Genomic DNA, 20736 nt, shown 5'->3' with positions numbered 1-20736 from the left:
AAGCCTTAATGGGAAAGGAACAAACATACATTATTAAGACGTGTAGTAGGGCAGGAGGATTAGTGTGTTGTATTATATAGTCCTCTAACTCTGAGTTAGATACACTCGACTCAATTTTACAGATAAGAAACTAAAACAGAAATACAACAGGGACACTGGGTGGTTCAGTTGGTTAAGTGTCTGCCTTCGGCTCAGGTCATGATCCCAGAGTCCTGTGTTCAAGTCCCACATCAGGCTCCTTCTCAACAGGAAGCCTGCTTCTCCTGACTGATGCTCCCCCTGCTTGTGCTCTCTCTCTCTCTCTCTGACAAACAAATAAATTAAATCTTAGAAAAAAAAAAATAGAACAGCAAGAAAATGTGTATGGGGTGTGAAGATATGTACGTGGGTAGCAGGTTGAGCAATGAGCTTGCACGGTGAGTTGGAAAAGGACAGTGACTTTGTAAATTGTCTGACCGGAAGTCTTTGACAATTTTGACCACAATTATGGAGTTCGAGTCTTTCTTGGTTCTATGTGGGTCTTTCAACCTCATTCTGAGGAAACTGCTACTGTTGGAAAATTCTTCACCTAGCCAGTGCCTAGATTTCTTAAAGACCTAGGATAAGACATGTGCACAAATTGTGCTGCTCACAGCATTTTTCTTGCAATCGGCTCTTTTTCCTATGTTGCTGGCCTTCACTGGGTAATCTTGGGGAAATCAGAGACTCCTCCCTGTCGCTTTCCTTCTAAGATGCTTCCTTTCTTCTAGTTCAGTGCTTCTCGAAAGTGGGTATGGAAACTAATAAAAATAGGGATTTACTAGTTTAGTTACCAGGTTACTCAAATTAATCCTATGGGTCAATCCTATCCCTTCTGTCATCAAATATTTAAATATTTACTATTTACTTAATATTTAAATATTTATTTACTATTTTAAATCTTTATTTTTATGTTTTTAGTTCTATGAGATTTCAAATTCTTCTATCTCCTTTTCTTTCTCTTCCTCTTGCTCTTTGATGTGGGCAAAGTAAAAATTTGGGGGATGTGTGACCTCCTATATTTCATGGTAAAGATGATTCCATTGTGACAATTGGTAAGTACAAGAAGGTGAGAGACTCTTGAAACATGTTTTCAAATTTATCCAGAAATATTCATCCCATCCCACCCTGTTCCAAGTATTATTGTTGTTTCTACTATGAAGATAAATTATATTGTGAAGAAATTCTTTAGTATTTTTCTGCACATGAAACCAGAATGAATAGTTTAAGAACTGTATTAGATTAAATCTGCATTTATAAAATAATGACATAATACCACTTCAGTCACCATGGAATTATAGCAAAGTCAAAGAAAGCAGACTTTCAACCCGAGCAAGACATTTTATCTATATTTTAATCAGAAATAATTAATATACAACAATCTGCATTTAAAGAAAAACTTGATATGCCCAAAGTCATACTTAACAACATTAAGAATTATTTCTGAATTTTCATACAACCCATGTCATTATATAGGCTACTAAAGTTTGCAATATAAAGAAATACTGATATCACAGACTGCCCTGTGAATATCTCATAGAATAACAGAAGTCTAGGTTGAATTCATTCACTCAAGAAGAAACAATTTTTTATGCACCTGAAGGGTTATGATGATAGAAACAATATTTTAAGTGATTGAAAACAATTAGCAATAAACTCATTGAATTCTTTTCAAAGCATCATCATTGAGCACTTCAGAGAAATCTGAGTGTTTGGGAGGAATAGCTTATTAACTTCTATCCTTTAATGACAAGAGAACACTCCAGACATTATTTCATTGATAAGACATTCCTGCACAAATAGAGGATAAAAAGGCAAATCTAGGACTTTAAAAATAATTCTGCCACTTCCTGCCTTTCTCTCTGCCTTCCTCGCTGCTTTTTCCTTCCTCTCTGCCTCCTTTTTTTTTTTTTTTTTTAAATGCCATCTGTGCCTTATGGCTAAAGAAATATTTTATACCCTTCAGTTGCACAGAAAAGGAATTTCATGATAGTTGTAAAATGTGTGTATTTTCTTTCTTATTTTTGGTAGCTGATTTATTTTGGGGGTTGATGTGTTCAAATGGATTTTCCACATGTGGGGGGAAATGACTGGTGCTGAAAAAAAGTTCATGTTTACATTTCCTTTTCTTTATGCTTTTGCACTAGTAGGCAGTTTTATAATTATACAATTATAATTATACAATAAATTGAATTTGTTTTTTAAATCCAAGTTTGGAGACCTAAATTACCTCTGAGTAATTTTTTTGCTAACCTCATGATTCTTTACTACTGTTCCAGAGCTATCCTATCTTTGAACTAGGATCATATATAGTTTATTTGGAGACATTATGTTCACCCATCTGATTGTACTGTGATGAGCTGTATGACACCAGACAAATTACAGAATGTTTGTATGCCTCAGCATCCTCATGGATACAGTGGAGATGATAATGTTATTGGGGGGATCAAAGGAGATTATGCATAAAAGCCCTGACCATGGTGCTATAAAGAGAAATAGCCACATAAGTGTTAGCTCAGATCATTAACCGATTCTTCTCTAATACATACACAACATGACACTGTTCTAGGATCACATAAATTCATATAGAAAGCACTCAGATTTAACAAAAAAGCCTTTGTTTAAATGATTAAAACAAAAGATATGACTATAAAGCTGTAAGTGATATTGTAAAATACATACATTCATTTGGATGTTATCCTTTAAGTTCTCTTAGAAAGTAGACACATATTCAAAAATCTTACCATTGATCAAAGTTTTTTAGACTTATGGAAGACTTCAGAAAAGCATTCTGAGCCATATTAAAAAAAAAAAAATCCTCAGTGTTGCAGTTTTTAATTGGCCAAAAAAATGAGCCCATTCTTGAGGGGTAAGGAAGGTCAAATGGGATACTTGATTTCATTTGAAAGAGTTTTAAATTATGAAGAGCTGGTCAGACATACAGCGCTATGGAGTAGAGTATGAAAGAATGAATATCCTCATTGAAATATTAGGAAAATATGCCTTAGGCTCTTAAAGGAATTCTAAAAGCCTATGTATGTTTTAAGCTAGAGGAGCAATGTTATGACGTGTATGGTCTCTAGCGTGCCTAGCTGAAGGTAGACAACACTCACTTGAGGATGTAAAATTCAGTTGATAAAAAAGTTCATTCATACTGTTGATGTGGTTACCACTCTGCTTTTATGAATCTCCTGTTACATTGAAAATTATCTCCCATAATATTATTTAATCCAGAAATATTTTAGTCTGCTGAACTATGCCCTTCAGTTTGTCTTCCAAATTCCTCTAAGGTTGGGAAAGAAGTTTTGCCAGAGCAAACCAAACATGACTTGGGCAGGAGTGTCACAAATGGGTGACTTCATATTCCATGTTTACTTAAATAACGAGCTGAGCTTAAAGATTAGGCCAATATGAGTTCACATTTATAATTTGTGGAGTGTAGTGGTGCAAATGAGTTATAAACCAAGTAGATCATAGGATAAATCTTAAGATCTGGAATGGAAGCCTACAGAAATGACAGTCAGACCTGGCAGGTAGAATAACACAGTTTTGAAGTCTGTTTAAACAAGCAATAAAATCTGATTTGGCAGTTTAAACATACCGTAGTTTAAATTGACCATTGTCAGATCATTCAGTTAATTTAGAACCCATGAGAGAACATGATTTGATCATATACAGTTTCCTGATTTGGAGAGATTGATTTCACCTTACAAATATTTGCCGTCGATTGAGTCCTCTTGGACTTTTCCTCAGAGGTCATTTCAAATTCTTTTGATTTTTAAAACATCTACAAATTCAGCCCTTCCCTTTTCAATTCCATCACTTTGTATTAATAATATTTTCTGGTTACCAACTGGCTATGATACTTCTTAATAAAAGCTAACTTATCACTTCTTCCTTAAATACAACGATAGACATATGCTAATCGGGGTCTGCTGAGGCATTTTACCACAACTGGGAAATCAGGGACTGTGGATTAGCGGTTCTGCTTATGTGCATAGAAAAAGAGCTAAAGCATTGTGTGCTACATTTTCTGTATTAGTATATGTCTTTAGATATTCATAGGAACCTTAGAAATGTATAGACAGTCAATTATTTAATATCAAGATTTAAGAAATTAGCAAATAATATTTGGAGGATGAATGAATATATCATTTTGCAAGTTATCTACTAAATAATTAATAGCTTTCTTAGAGATATTCCCAGAGCAGATGTGTGTTTACAACATGGCTAAATCCATTAGGCAAAGAGGGAAAACAGCCTCAATACCAAAGATGCATTTTGAATGTACTAGAATACAGCTTGGATGCTACCAAAATACTCAGGTTAAAGTTTGTCAGTGGCTAAGTTACAGTGGATAAAATTTATCAAACTTCAATGAAATGACATGAAATGCTCCTCAACAATCTATTCTATAACTTACAGACTTCAAATAATTTCTTCCTATAGCTTGCAAAAATGGAAGACTCTTGAAAATTCATGCATACTACTTGCCATCCTTTGTTTTGATTCATTTAATGGAATTCTAATTTCAATATTTTAGGAAACACTATGTGCTGTTTTCATTGTTCTACAAATACGCTTTCCATTTAAGACATTTTGCTTTTATAAAGAGTTTGAATCAAAGATAGTAAAATTACAGATACACTAAATCTATATTCAAAGCCTCTTCTGTGCTCTTCACATTTGCAGGTTTAATACATTAGAATTGAAGGAGACTTAAGTTAGAATCCTTGAAGACATGTTTTCAAACAGTCTATCATTTCTAGATACTTTGTGAACATTCCCACTTGGCTTATAAGAAGTGAGTGTGACATACTTTTTCATAAATATAATTGTTACAGTCACAAAGATTTATTATTCCAATCAGGGGAAGACAGGGGAGAAATCAGGACTCCAAGAAGACAGGTATATCAGGGTGGAAGAATTCAGTTACCAAAGCCAAGGAAGGAACATTACCACACCCAGCAGCATAAATGCCGTAGATTCAGTTGCTGCCGAACATCCTGTTCCCGTTGTATCTAACGTACTACCTTGGCCTGTCTGATGGATCTGCTTTACGTCACTGAGGTTCACGTCCTCTGGCATCCCTGCAGAAACAAACAAGAAAACACAGGATGATGCATGACCAGCTCCCCATGATGTGTCTAGAACAGCTCTTAAACCCAAAATGTGGGCGCCATTGTTTTATCCTAGCCTTCCCCATGCGTTCGCCTAACTCCAAATGGTTCATGTGCCACAGGCATTTCCGCTCTTCTTAAATTAGAGAGAGCAGGCCCTTGAGTGGGAGTTCTCAAAAATATTACAAGAGCAAAATGAAAAGCTCTCCAGGTTTTTAAAGCACTTGGAATATTTTCCTAATGCCACTGATTGGTTTAAAAAAAAAAAAAAGAAAATTAATTAAAGTGTCCTGAGGTACGGCACCATTGCTTGCCTCCGAGATGTAACAATTGCAGTAACTGTGTGAAATCTTTCTAGTGAAAATAAAACCATGTAAGGAGAAATAATTAGGACATTCTTAAAAAGTAGAACTTATACTGATTGTATTCCGTTTTAGACTGAACTATGTATACATTCCTTATTGGAAAAAGATCAAAGAATAATAAATATTAAATGATATCCTTCACACATCCATGACTATGAGGATGGTTGTAGACAACTGTCAACAGAGCAAAGAATTTGTTAATAGGGTGGAGATTAAAGTTAAGACTGAAGTGTTTGATTTAAAAAAAGAGAGTAGGTAAAATTATAGACCAAGATCCAGATTCTGGTTATTACTTTTTGTGCTATGAAACCTGAGAAGCTGAGGAGACCAGCCCCCAAATTATTGAGGATGAAATAATCATTTTCTTAAAGAAACTTACCTTCTTATGATATATGTAGGAAATTACTGACTTATTTACTATGTAGTACCTTACTATGTAGAGACCACGGGGCCATCTGAAATATCTCATGGCATGCCACTATCAGTCACAATTAATAAAGTTTAAATTCAGTGTTGCTACAGCCATAAATATTGACATCATAATTAGAGTGAGATTGAAAAAAATCCTCATGTAAGAAAAAGTCAATATTTATGTAATTAGGTCAATACATGTGTATAATTCAGAAGGTAAGCTCTACCGCATTCAGGGATGAGAACATTAAAACGAAGCACAGCTCTACTGATCTGACATATTGATTTTTACAGTCTGAGTTCTTACATTATTATTCATTGTTTGGGTACCTGTTTTGCCCTTCTGTGTCATTAGCCAAGATGAATAAACTAGTGATTCTTTCTTTCTTTTTTTTTTTTTTTTGTTTAATAGGGACTAGAGTGTGAATATTTTAGTTATGGTTTTATACTTCTTGTTATAGCCAGAGCTTAACAAGGAGCTATGAGGACTTTAGGCAATTAAAAAAATGTCCCCCCCCCCCAAGATAACTGTATAAGTTTGAGCTTGGAGGGATTTACTTTTCTTTTCTAAAGCACCGTGAAGAGGTATCTGGGTTTGATTCATGAGTAACTTTTTCTTATGCCTTTTTGAGCTTCATTCATTCATAAGCCAGCCACTGGTCTGGGTTCAGGGGTATCAAAATGAGTAAAAATATGTAAGTAGAAAGATGTTAAACCTTATGTCTGCGAGCCAGGCAATCCCACTTTCAATCAGATGTCATTTTCACATCTGAATAGAGATGTTATTAATAAGTGTAATAGTTCTAAAGATGATGAACCCTTGAGATGATACTTTTATGACAACAACTAAAGATCCCTTCAAGAGCCTTGCAGTGAAGGCTATAGTTTCGGATCAAATCACAATGTGGTCTTGACATCTGTTAAGAAATCTGAGCGTGCTAAGAAGGCTAGCCCCACAATTATTTGATGCAAAGATGGTTTTTCTTAAAGGGATTTAATTAACTGAGCTTATAGATTATACCAAAGTTTAATCATTTATTACATTAATATATTAAAGAAAAAGTGATCTTTGAATAATCTTTTTATACATCGTAGCAATATACAAGATGCCAATGAGCTCATATTTCTGTCTTTGGTGAGGGAAGACAGATAGTCATATTATTATAAGAATAAATATACTACTAAAATTTGGGTACCTGCCTGATGGTTGGTACTATGGGGTATGTAAAAGGGATATATGTAGCTTGGTCAAAAAAGGCACCACAAAGGAAGTGTCATGTGTTAATTTATTTGGCAATATCTATAGAGCCATGCGAGGGTGCCAGTATTGTTCCAAACACTTCACAAATATTAACTTAATTCTCATGACAATCCCACGCAGTCGGTACTGTTACTGTGCCTGATTTTATAGCTGAGGAATCTTAAGCATTGGGAGGTTAAGTAACAAGAGCAGGGGAAGCAGGCATCAAATCTGGAAGTCTGTGTTCTGATCACTTGTGCTGATTCCAAGCACTTTGCTGGGGACTAAGAAATCAACATTTAACCCAGATTGGGAACATAATCCCACAGATTGGGATTATGTGCTCCTTTTGTGTATTAAGCTACTATAAGTACTCGGAATTAGAATTCATGTGGCAAGGAAACTGTGTTGAATCAAAATAACTCGATGAATCTGAGAGGACTGTGTTTTTTTAAAAGATTTATTTACTTTAGAGACAGAAATTGTAGGTACACGCACATGCATGCACATGCACGCACATGAAGGGGAGGGACAGGCAGAGAAGGAAAGGCAGAATCTCAATTAGACTCTCCTCTGAGTGCAGAGCCCTATACTCTGTGATCCAAAGACCCTGAGACTGTGACCTGAGCAGAAATCAAGTCAGAGGCCTAACTGACTAAGCCACCCAGGCGTCCCATTAGCTGCCTTTTTTTTTTTTTTATCATGCATATGCCAGCTTTTTCCTTGTGACCAGGGAAATGTGGGCATTTTTTCCTCTCTCTCCCCTTAATCTATCCACATATTTAAAAAATTCTCTTAACTTCACTGAACAGTGAAGATTAAGTTTAAAGATAATTTATTCTCTTTTTAATAAGGAAAATTACATGGGCAAGAATTAATTCTTAATATGGTCACTCATTTACAAAATTTTGCTTCTACCTCTGTCAGGCAGCTGTTGGCAACTGAATGTACACTATGCACTTATGGGCTTTTTCTTCATACTTTGAGTCTTTAAAAAACAATACAGCCAACAGGTATCTTTTGTACCAATGGTGATTGTGCAGGGCAGATTGAAATGTTGGGAGTGGATTATAGGTCATTATTTGAGTTCTACAAAGTCAAATGATTTATCTCTACAAATGGTCTAAAAATGTCTATTACATAGTGTGCTTTTTAATGAGTGAGTTGAAGGATGTGATTCTCACACAATTGAATGAAGTAGGTAGAATTAATCAGACTAAATAGGTAGATAATTAAATAGATTAGGAGCTAGAGTCGTACTCTACTCAAGGTAATGTGGTTGTAGTGAAATCCCAGGTGCGCCTCAGTCAAATGTGGTTCTCTTTGATCCCAGCACCATGCTCTTTGCCACTACACAAATAAAGCATTGAACTTGCAGTCAAACATTGGCTCTGCTACAGTCTGGCTGGATGACTTTAGACATGACTTCGGTTTTACGGAACTTTGAAATGACAGCATTTTCAGTGAGAAAGGAGGGTTAGTCAACATACAGTATTGACTAATTGATTACGTATTTGGAAAATGAGGTAGATATTTACCCCAGAGAATTCTCTAAAAGAAGTGTCTATAAGACCAAAGACTTAAGTATAAATAATGAGAAAGCAGACAAATGATACACTTTTTTTTTTTAATTTATGTGTAGGTGGGGGAAAGCATATAGATTTTTGGGCAGACTCTGTAAAATAAAAGAGTAATAGCTTTAACATCTTAAAAGAATAATCTCTGTGCAACATGAAAAAGTAAAGTACAGGGACAAGTAACGAAGTGGAGAAACTGTTGCTGTGCATTTTGCAGCAATGTCTTTAACGCAGAAAGAGTTCTTAGAATCCATAAGAAAACAACAAAAATCCTGATAGAAAGATGGTAAAAGAAAGTACATAGATATTTACAAGATAAAAAGTTAATTTATCTCTAAGAAAATAATGAAAAACCTTCTTCGTTGGAAAGAAAAAAATATTATTTTACACATCATATCAATTATCTAATGTCCAGTGACAAAGGAGAGGAGATAATAGTTTTGTCAAGGATACAACCCCCTTTTTAGGGCATTTGCTAAAATAAATAAAAATGTTTTAAATATATGTTTCCTTAACCCAATAATTCCACTTTTGTGAGGTAATTTTGTGGGAATATTAAGAAAATATGTCCATATTTATTCACAAAGTATTAATCTATACAATGAATAAAAAATAAATGTTATTAGCAAATTGGGTTAGGAAAACTAAGGCACACAATATTACAAATGATTCAAAGAGTAGATATTGGTACAGAAAAAAAACCTGATATAACTTTATATATATATGTACTTTCATGAGTTTTAGGGGTATTTGAAATCTGATAGTCTATAGCTGTCTTTCTTTACAGTAGGGTATCCCTCATTAATTTCTGTGTTCACTTAGTAGGCATTTGGTAATAACTAGGTGAATAAATAAACTGATAATTTAAGTGAGTACAGACAATTATAAAATTATAAAAAACTTTCTCTAATTCAGTTTTTCTTCCCCCATATTTTATGAGATGTAACTGATATACAATATTGCGTGAGTTCAAAGTATACAACACACTGATTTGAAATACTTAAATATTGCAAATGATTACCACCATAGTTTTAGCTAACACCTCTTCATCATGTCACATAATTACCATTTCTTTTTTGTGGTAAGAACATTTTAGATCCAATCTCTCAGTGATTTTCAAGGATATAATGCAGTATTATAGCTATAATCACCATGCTTCACATTAGATCACCAGAACTTATTTATCTTATACCTGGAAATTTACATCCTTTGACCAACATCCCTCCGTTTCCCTCACCACTGCTCACCCCCAGTCCCTGGTAATGACCACTCTACTGTTTCTGAGATTAATCTTTTTTAGGTTTCACATATAAATGATATGGTACAGTATTTGTCTTTCTATGAGTTATTTCACTCAGCATAATGTTCTTGTTTGTTTCAAATGGTACAATTTTCTTCTTTCTCATGGCTGAGTATTCCATTGTGTGTATATGTACCACATATTTTCCCATTAATGGATTCTTAAGCTGTTTCCTTATCTTGGTGGTTGTGAATAATGAGGCAATGAACATGAGAGTAGAGATATTTCTTTGAGATCCCGTTTTAATTTCCTTTGGTTATATGCCCAGATGTGGGATTGCTGGATCATATGGTAGTCCTATGTTTAATATTTTAAAGAATTCTATATGGTTTTCCACTGTGAGCAAACCCATTTACAATCCTATGAATGGTGCACGTGAGTTCCCTTATTTTTCCACAGCCTCACCAACATTTGTTGTCTTTTTCATAGTAGCCATCCTAATGGGTGTGAGGTGATATCTCATAGTGCTTTTGATTTGCATTTCTCTGATGATTAGTGATGTTTTCCACTTAGATTTCTCATGCATCTGTTGGCCATTTGTATGTCTCTTTGCAATGTGTCTATTTAGTTCCTCAAATTCAGTTTCATTAATTCATTTTACATTTTAATTCCAGGGTAGTTAACATACAGTGTTATATTAGAGCTGTACAATACAGTGATTCAACAATTCCATATATTACTCAGTGCTTATCAAGATTAGTGTATTCTTTTTTTTTAAGACTTTATTTATTTATTTGACAGACAGAGATCAAAAGTAGGCAGAGAGGCAGGCAGAGGAAGCAGGCTTTCCGCTGAGCAGAGACCCTGAAGCGGGGCTCAATCCCAGGACCCTGAGATTATGACCTGAGCCAAAGGCAGAGGCTTTAACCCACTGAGCCACCCAGGTGCGCCAAGATTAGTGTATTCTTAGTCTCCTCCACCTATTTTATCCATCCCTCCCCCAACCTCTTCTCTAGTAACCATCTATTTGTTTTCTGCAGTTAAGAGTCTGTTTTTTGGCTTGCTTCTCTCTCTCTCTCTCTCTTTTTTCCTTTGTTCATTTGTTTTGTTTCTTAAATTCCACATATGAGTGAAATCATATGGTATTTTTTTCTCTGACTAATTTACTTAGCTTGGCATTATGCTTTCTAGATCCATCCATGTTCCTGTAAGCGGCAAGATGTCATTCCTTTTCATGGCTCAATAATATTCCACTGTGTGCGTGTATACACACACACATATACACAATATATATACAAATACAATAAATATACATATATACAAATATAATATATATAAAATACAATATATATACAATATGGATAAAGTATGTGTATATATATACTTTATATATATTATTATATATATACACATATATATGTGTGTATATATATACACACACACCACATATTTATCAATAAAGAACATCCGTTCATCTATAGATGAACACCTGGGATTATTTCCATAGTTTGCCTATTGTAAATAATGCTGCAATAAATATAAGGGTGTAAATATCTCTTCAAATTAGTTCATATTATTTTGATAAATACCTGGTAGACCCATTCCTGTATTATAGGATAGTTCTATCTTTAATTTTTTGAGGAACTGCCATACTGTCTTCCACAGTGGCTATACCAGTTTGCATTCCCACCAATAATGCATGAAGATTTCTTTTTCTCCACATCCTCACTAACACTTGTTATTTCTTGTCTTCTTGTTACTAGCCATATTGACTGATAAAGGCGGTTTTGATTTGTGTTTCCCTGATGATGAATGATGTTGAGCATCTTTTTTGTGTCTGTTGGTTATCTGTATGTCTTCTTTGGAAAAATAACTGCTCATGTCCTCTGCCCACTTTTAATTGTAGTCAATTAGTCTTTGACAAATTTGTTTTTTTAATTGTTGAGTTCTATAAGTTCTTTATATATTTTGGATACTAACCCTTTATATAATTTACAAATATTTTCTCTGATTCAATAAAGTTACCCTTTTTGTTTTGTTCTTTCCTTTTCTGTGCAGAAGCTTTTTATTTTGACATGGTCCCAATAGTTTATTTTTGCTTTTATTTCCCTAGCCTCAAGAGACATATTTAGACAAATATTGTTATGGCTGATGTCAGAGAAATTACTGCCTGCGTTCTCTTCTAGGATTTTTATGGTTTCATGGTTCTCATTTAGGTCCTCAGTCCATTTTGAGTTTATTTTTGTATATGGTGTAAGAAAGTGGTCCAGTTTTATTTTTCTTTATGTAGCTGTCCAGTTTTCCCTATACCATCTGTCTTTTTCCCATTGCATATTCTTGCCTCCTTTGTCAAAGATTAATTGACCATGTAATTGTGGTTTCATTTCTGGGCTTTCTATTCTGTTCCACTGAACTATGTGTCCATTTTTGTGCCAGTACCATACTGTTTTAATTACTGTAGCTTTGTGATATAACTTGAAGTTTTGAATTGTGATACCTCCAGTTCTGTTTTTCCTTTTCAAGATTCCTCTGGCTATTTGGGGTCTTTTGTGGTTCCATACAAATATTAGGATTGTTTGTTCTGTGAAAAATGCTGTGGTATTTTGATTGGGATTACATCAAATGTGTAGGTTGCTTTGGGTAGTAAGGACCTTTTAACAATATTTGTTCTTCAAATCTAGGAGCATGAAATGTCTTTTCCATTTCATTTAGTCATCCTCAAATTTTTTCATCAACATTTTATAGTTTTTAAGATTACAGGTCTTTCATCTCTTTGGTTAAGATTATTCTGAGGTATTTTATTATTTTTCATGCAGTTGTAAATAGGATTGTTTTCTTAATTTCTTTTCCTGCTTCTTCGTAATTAGTGTATAGAAATGCAATGGATTTCTGTACATTGAGTCTGTATCCTGCAACCTTGCTGAATACACTTATCATTCTCATGTTTTTGGTAGTCTTTAGCGTTTTCTATATATAGTACCATGTGAAATGCAAATGAATTTCTTCCTTATCAATTTAGATATCTTTTGTTTCTTTTTCTCTTTTTAAAAAAATTGAAAATTTTAAAATAGATTTCATTTATCTATTTGTGAAAGATTGGTGGGGGGGAGCACAGGTAGGGGAGGGGAACAGAGGGAGAGGGGGAGTGGGCTCCTTGCCCAGCAGGGAGGGACACAGGGATCCTAGGACCCTGGGATCATGACCTGAGCCAAAGGCAGACACTTAATTGGCTGAGCCACCCAGGCATCCCCTTCTCTTTTCTCTTTTTTTATTGCTGTGGCTAGGACTTCTGGTACTATGTTCAATAATAGTGGTGAGGGCGGTCATCTTGTCTTGATCCGGACCTTAAGGAAAACACTTCTTTTCCCCATTATGATGTTAGATGTGGGTTTTTCATATAAGGCCTTGATTATGTTGAGATCTGTTCCTTCTAAACCTACTTTGTTGTTGTTGTTTTTAATATGAAGAGATGTTGTACTTTGTTAAATGTTTTTTTTCTGCTTCAATTGAAGTGATCATATGGTTTTTATCCTTTCTCTTACTAATGTGATGCATTCCATTGATTTGTGAATATCAAATCACCCTTGTATCTCAGGAATAAATCCCATTAGATCATGATAAATGATTTATTTACTGTATTGTTGGATTCTGTTTATTAATAGCTTGTTGAGGATTTTTGCATCTATGCTCATCAGAGGTATTATCCTGTAGTTCTCTTTTTATGTGGTGTTTTTTTCTGGCTTTGATATCAGGATAATGCTGACCTCATAGACTTAAATGGGAGGCTTTCCTTCCACTTTTTAATTTATTTTTTAGAATAGTTTGAGATTAATAAGTATTAACTCTTTCAAATGTTTGATAGAATTCACCTGTGAAGGCTTCTGGTCCTGGACTTTTGTTTTTTGGGAGTTTTTTGATTACTGATTCAATTTCATCACTGGTAACCAGTGTTCAAATTTTTTATTTTGTCCGGATTCAGTTTTGGAACATCACAGTTTTAAGAATTTATCTATTTCTTTAAGGTTGTCCAGTTTGATGGCATATAATTTTTCATAGTATTCTCTTATCTTTTGTATTTCTTTAATGTTATTTATTTTTCCTCTTTCATTTTTTATTTCGTTTGTGTCCTCTCCCTCTCTCTCTTTTGATGAGCGTAGCTAGAGGTTTTATCAACTTTCTTGATCTTCTCAAAGAACCAGCTCCTGGTTTCATTAATCTTTTTCTTTTCTTTTCTTTTTTCATTTCTATATCATTTATTTCTGCTCTAATATTTATCATTTTCTTCCTTCTGCTAGATTTGGGCTTTGTTTTTTGTCTGTTTGTTTGTTTGTTTTGTTCTGTTTTTCTAGCTCCTTTTAGTTGTTTATTTGGTTGTTTATTTGAGTCTTTTCTTGCTGCTTGAGATAGGTCTGTATTGCTATAAACATCCCTTTATAACAGCTTTGTTACATCCCAAAGATTTTGGATGATTGTGTTTTCATTTGTCTCCAGGTACCTTTGCATTTCCTCTTTGATTTCTTGGTTGAGACATTCATTATTTAGTAGCATATTATTTAACCTCCATATATTTGTGGTCTTTCAAAATTTTTTTGTTGTTGACTTCTCATTTCGTTGTGTTGTGTCCAGAAAAGATGCATTGTATAGTTTGATCTTTTTGAATTTGTTGAGACTTATTTTATGACCTAATATATAATATATTCTGGAGAATGATCTGTATGCATTTGAAGATGTGTATTCTATTTTAGGATGGAATGTTCTGAATATATCAGGGGTGACTTCTTGGTTCAGTTGATTGAGCATCTGCCTTTGGCTTAGGTCATAATTGCAGGGTCCTTCTCCCTATGTCAGCTCCCTGTTCAGTGGGGAGCCTCTTCTTCCTCTGCCTCTGGTTCTCCCCCCATTTGTGCTCTCTCTCAAATAAATCTTTTAAAAAGTAAACTTGAATATATATATATATATATATACATACGTATATATATATATACAGATATATATATATATATACAGATATCTGTATATACAGATATATATCTGTATATATATATATCTGTATATACAGATATCTGTATATATATATATCTGTATATCTGTATATATATATATATATATATATATATTCAAGTTTACTTTTTAAAAGATTTATTTGAGAGAGAGCACAAATATATGACATCTATCTGGTTCAGGGTGTCAATAAAAGCAATACAATTGCTTCTTGATTTTTCAGTTTAGATGATTTGTGCATTGATGAAATTGGGGTGTTAAATTCCCCTACTATCATTGTATTACTATTATTGTTTTAGTTCCTTTATTTTGTTATTAACTATTTTATGTATTTGGGTATTTCCATTTTGGGTGGATAAATATTTACAATTGTTATAACTTCTTTTTGGATTGTCCCCTTAATGATTATATAGTGTACTTCTTTTGCTCTTGTGACAGTCTTTGCTTTAACATTGATTTTGTCTGATATTAAGTATTGCTACCCCAGTTTTCTTTTCACATGTATTTGCATGATAAATGTTTCTCTATCTCCTTACATTCAATAGGCATGTGTTTTGTAGGCAGCACATAAATGGGTCTTGTATTTTTATCCATTCCATCACCCTATGTCTTTATTTCCCCTTTAGGGAGAGGTGGGGAAGGGCTGAGGGAGAGAGAGAGAGAGAATCTTAAGCAGGTTCCATGCCCAGTGCAGATCCCCATGTGGGACATAGCCTCATAATCCTAAGATCATGACCAGAGCTGAAATCAAGAGTCAGACACTTAACTGACTTGACTGAGCCACCCAGAAGCTCCTATGCCTTTTGATTGGAGCACTTAGTCCATATGCATTCAAAGTTATATATTGCCATTTTGTTATTTTTTGTCTGTTTTGTGGATCTTTTCTGTTCCTTTCTTCCCTTGCACTCTTCTCTCTGCATAAATTGGTTTTCTTTAGTGATATACTTGGATTCCTTTCTCTTTACCCTTTGCATATCTATTACTGGTTTTTGATATGGGGTTACCATTAGATTTGTATGTAACATCTGTATACAGCAGTCTAAAGTTGATGGTTAAGTTTTGAATCCATTCTTTACCTCCCCCTTCTCCATGTTTTAAGTATATGGTGTCATACTTCTTTTTATTTTGTGAGTTTCTTGACTGATTTTTACAGATATACTTATTTTTACTAATTTTGTGCTTCTACTTTTCTTACTCTTACTTTGGTCTTTCTTTTCCACTCAAGGAGTCCCCCTTAACATATTTTATGGGGCTGGTTTAGTGGGCATGAATTCCTTTAACTTTTTGGGGGGAAGTTCTTTCTCTTTCTATTCTAATTGATAGTTTTGCTGGATAGAATATTCTTGGGTACAGATTTTTTCCTTTTATGCTTCAAATATATCATGCCACTCTCTTCTGACCTGCAAAGTTTCTGTTTAAAAAAACTATTGATAGCCTTATGGGTTTTCCTTTGTACATAACTGTTTTCTTTTCTCTTTTTGCTTTTTAAATTCTTTACTACTGCTTTTTGCCATTTTAATTACTATGTGTCCTGGTGTGGACCTCCTTGTGTTGATTTTTGTTGGGAGATCTCTGTGTTTTCTGGATCTGAATTTGTTTCCTTCTCCCAAATCAGGAAGTTTCCAGCTATTCTTCAAATAAATTTTCTTCCCCCTTTTCTGTCTCTTTTTCTGGTATCCCTATAATGTGAATGGTATTATGCTTGATGGAGTAATTGAGTTCCCTATGTTTATTCTCATTCTGAATAATTTTTTTTCTCTCACTTGCTCATCTTTTTTATTTTCCATTACTCTGTCCTCTAGGTCACCGATATGTTCTTCTGTTTCTTCTAGCCTGCTACTTATCCTATATAGTGTATTTTTAATTTTAATAATCGTATCCATCATCTAGGATTCATTTTTCTTTGTGTTAAGGGATTTTGCTGATGTCTTCTACTCTTTTCTCAAGTCCGTGAGTATCTTTATGGTCACTACTTTAAATTCCTTATCAGGCATATTATTTCTGTTTCACTTAAGTCTCTTGCTGTGATTCTATATTATTCCTTCATTTGGGACATATTCCTCTGTCCTTATTTTGCCTAACTGTATTTCTCTGTGTTAGGAAAGTCAGTTATGTCTCTTGCTCTTGAAAGTAGTGGGCAAGGCATGCACTTTTAACAAGGTGGTGCTGCTCTCTTCCATAGGGGATGCCCAGTTGCCACTGATACTGGAGCTGACTGGGGTCACTCTGCAAAGTGCATATATACAGTCTACATGTCCTCAGTGGGAGGTGACCAGCTGCTGCCACTGAGATTGAGGTCCTGCAAAGCATGCAGTTTGGAGACTCAGTGTTGGCAAGGTTTGCACAGGTCTTCTTGGGGAGGGGAGATTCAGCATTGGGACTGAGGCAGGCCCTGCTAGTGGGGTAGAGCATGATGTAAGGAAGTTAATAGTAAATGCTTGTGCTGTCTTGGTCCCTGCAGGTGACCATATGTTTATCCTAGGGGCAAGAGAGGGAAATGGTGGCTGCCAGGTCCTTTGTTCCTGGAGAAGTCCTTCAGGGAACTCTGAGATTAGTAAATAACTCTCTTTCCTGTATGCTCCAAGTGTTTTTCGAACTACTGCTTCTATGCTGTAGTTCTGCTTGCTGTTTTTAGTGCTGTCTCTTAAAGGGCATGGGCTCTACTTCCTTTCACCCTCTGGGCTCTTCCAGAGCTGAAGCTGCTGATTTTTATAATTCCAGGTATTAAGTCCCACTGGTTGTAAGAATTCACAAAATTCAGTCCCTGGATTTTTAAAACCAAATGCTATTGTCTTTGTCATGCCAGTCTCCTTGGTGTGATAGAATGTTTCTTGGCTCTCTCCATGTCCATCTTCCATGGCTCCCTTACACTTGTGGTCAGACCCATGGCGTTTAACTCTCCACCCCTTCTCTACCCTTCCTATCCTCTTCAGTTTGGCCTTTTAACAACATTGAATTGTGGAGTTCTGTCAGTCTTTGGGTCATTTTCTCAGCTATTTACACTGATGTGAGTGTTATTTAGTTGTATCCATCGGACAAAGAGAACCTAGGGTCCTCATACTCTGCTGTCTTACACGGAAGTTCCCAAAGAGAAAATTTTTAAAGTATCTAGGGAAAACACAGATTCACCTCAACAGAAACAAAGAATATTTGATTAATTATCAAGAACAATCATAAATAATAAAATATGAAGATTTAATTCTAAACATGAAGGAATGCAGAATTCTATACAGAGTTAAACTGTGTAGAATACATAAAGCTTTTTAAACAAAGAGTAAATATTTTTTAATGCTCCCCAAACAATTCTAAATGCATTATTAAAGAGTATATGAAAAATTCTAAGAAACTGAGCCAATTGAAGGAGTGGGATGAAGTTACAATAGTGATAAAAAAAACTGGCAAACATCTAGCTTACTGTATATAAGTGTGTTGGTTGAAAAAACAATAGAAGACTAACTTAGGGGGACGAAAACAGAGTATGATTGAAATACATGTTAATTTTAAAGCATTCTAAAGTATTTGTACATTTGGGAAGAAGTGAGAAATATTTAGTTTCTGTCAGGAAAGTCATGTATTTAAATATAAAAATTTTAAAACTTAACAAATAAGTAATATGGAATATATATGTTCCTAATCTACTGAAGAAAAGGGGATTAATAAAATCTAATAGAAGTCAGGAAAGAACAAACACACAAACAAAAATAACAAATAAAAAACACAAAATCATATGTTAGAACCATATGCAAATTAGTAATCTCTAAGTGAAATGAACTTAATCAAATTAGAGAACAGACACTCAATTTAGATTTAAAAAAATATCTAGCAACACACTAAAATAAAATAATTCAGCAAGGGTGAGAGTAAATGCTTGTAAAAATATACTCCAAGAGACCAATAACCAAAAGAAAGCCGATGTCATTATATTAATGAAAAGAAAATGGGTTTTCAGCATTTAGAAGGAGAAAGAAGTTCATTACATAATAACAAGAGAAATAATTCAATGCCTTTAACACCCTTAAAATAAAGAAATGTCAATGAAGGAAAATAACTGGAGAAAAATAGCAAATGGAAGCCTCCACAGTCAGTGGGGGATTTTAACCCCACTGTCTCAGTAACTGATGGCTCAAGCAGACGAAAGCCAGTGCAGATATATATGGATGACTTGGTAACTAGAGTCTCTGGGAGAACCCCATTGCCTTCTTACCATGGTTCTAGTAACACTTCTCACATCTCTTCGCCCTAATTCACCAGTTCCTTCACATGGAAAGAGAACACATTGCTCTGGCTAGCAGGAAGGAAGGAAAAACCAGAATGTTGACCTTTTAGGGTTTCTAACTGTTTTAGATTTGCTTTTCCACCGTGAGGGTGCATTTTTCCCTCTCTTCTCTATGACATGAGCTGAGGCCAACTGTTTTTGCATGGAAGTTTTCTACCTATTTCTGACTTAATGGTAATTTCTGGATGAAAGGTTAGATATCATTTATAAGCACATTCTCTAGGTTAGTTTTTAACTGTAAAATAGCTGGTATTTTTATTTTTATCTGTCTGACATTTGTGCTTATATTTTAATTGGTTCTAACCTCAGAAGAAGAAAGGAGGGTTACTTATTGCTCAGTTCCAAATAAAGACTTCCACAAGCTTGACTTAATAAATGAATATGGCCAAGATAGATTTACAAGTAGCATCATGAGGTTAATGACTAATGGATAAACACTCTTTTAAAGCATACATAAGACATTTACAAAAGAGCTCACATATCAGATTACAAAATAAATATCAGTAATAAGTAATTTTAACAAAATATGAGTTCTCTGACTACAAGTCAATAAAATTAAAAGCCTATAACAAACCTTATTTAAGGAGATCAAACAAAAAGGATGTATAGTGAACAGATATACATTGATATCTCTTTCATTGTGTTCTGAAATCTCATCATGATATCTCTTGATGTGGGACAATTAGATCTTTTGTGCTGGGAACTAGTGGCCCTTCCCATCTAGAAACTCCTGTCCATCTGAGGAAATGTTCTTGAATTCTCTCACTGTTGATTGTCCTCCGTTTTCTTTGTTGTTTGAATTTCTAGAAGGTGTCCTCTTAAATTCCTCTTCTAGTTTCCATTGTTTTACTCTGCTTTCTGGGAAATGTCCTAAACTTAATTCTTCAGCATTTTTGTGGAGGTTTTCCTTCTTGCATTCAGATTTTAGGTTTATTTGTGTCAATCTTTTTTTCCCCAAAACATAGCTTTTTTTTTTTTGTCTTCTTAAGTCTTGTTGAGATGCTAATTAGAATATTTTTTTAAATTTTATTTTCTCTAAAGAATGTTGTTTAGTGAAAGTTGCTATTTTTATGCTTGTGGATATACTTTTTTTCATGTTATTTATTTTAGATAAGTTGTAATCCCTGATACATAGTTACATGCTAATATTTAAGAGTAGGGAGTGAAAATTTAATTATATCTGAGTTTATGAAGGGGACTCTCTCATGATTAGACAAGAGTGGTCTTGTTTACATGTCTGTTGGGAAATCTGCAGATGTCAAAGGGACAGGGTAGATTAGGCTAGAAAAAAAATCGCCTCTAAAATATTGGTAGCTATGTCCATTACCTATCCAGGTAATTCTCTTCATTATAACTTAATACCTTAACTCCATATTAGCTTGTGCTTCTGTGATCACCAGAGCTGGGAAGTCAGATGTGGAGAAACAAACTCGTGATTAAAAGTGCCCATCGGGAAGAATACATGTCACATCTGCTCTCTAGTTTATT

General features: G+C 34.4%; 1 protein-coding gene across 1 annotated transcript in view; it reads right to left on the bottom strand.

Moving 5' to 3' along the window:
- Positions 1-1984: 1984 nt before the first annotated feature.
- The window catches only part of GPC5 (glypican 5), a 1459668-nt gene continuing 1440916 nt past the window's right edge, over positions 1985-20736 (bottom strand). The window contains exon 8 of the mRNA XM_046028120.1: positions 1985-5108. Coding sequence (XP_045884076.1) covers positions 4951-5108 — 158 coding nt within the window. The 3' untranslated portion in view covers positions 1985-4950. The remainder of the gene's footprint in view (positions 5109-20736) is intronic.

This window comes from Meles meles, chromosome 14, assembly GCF_922984935.1.
Source record: "Meles meles chromosome 14, mMelMel3.1 paternal haplotype, whole genome shotgun sequence".
In the NCBI taxonomy this organism is placed as follows: Eukaryota; Metazoa; Chordata; class Mammalia; order Carnivora; family Mustelidae; genus Meles; species Meles meles.
The sequence above is the reverse complement of the archived record's forward strand: the minus strand, read 5'-3'. Positions and strand labels throughout refer to the sequence as shown.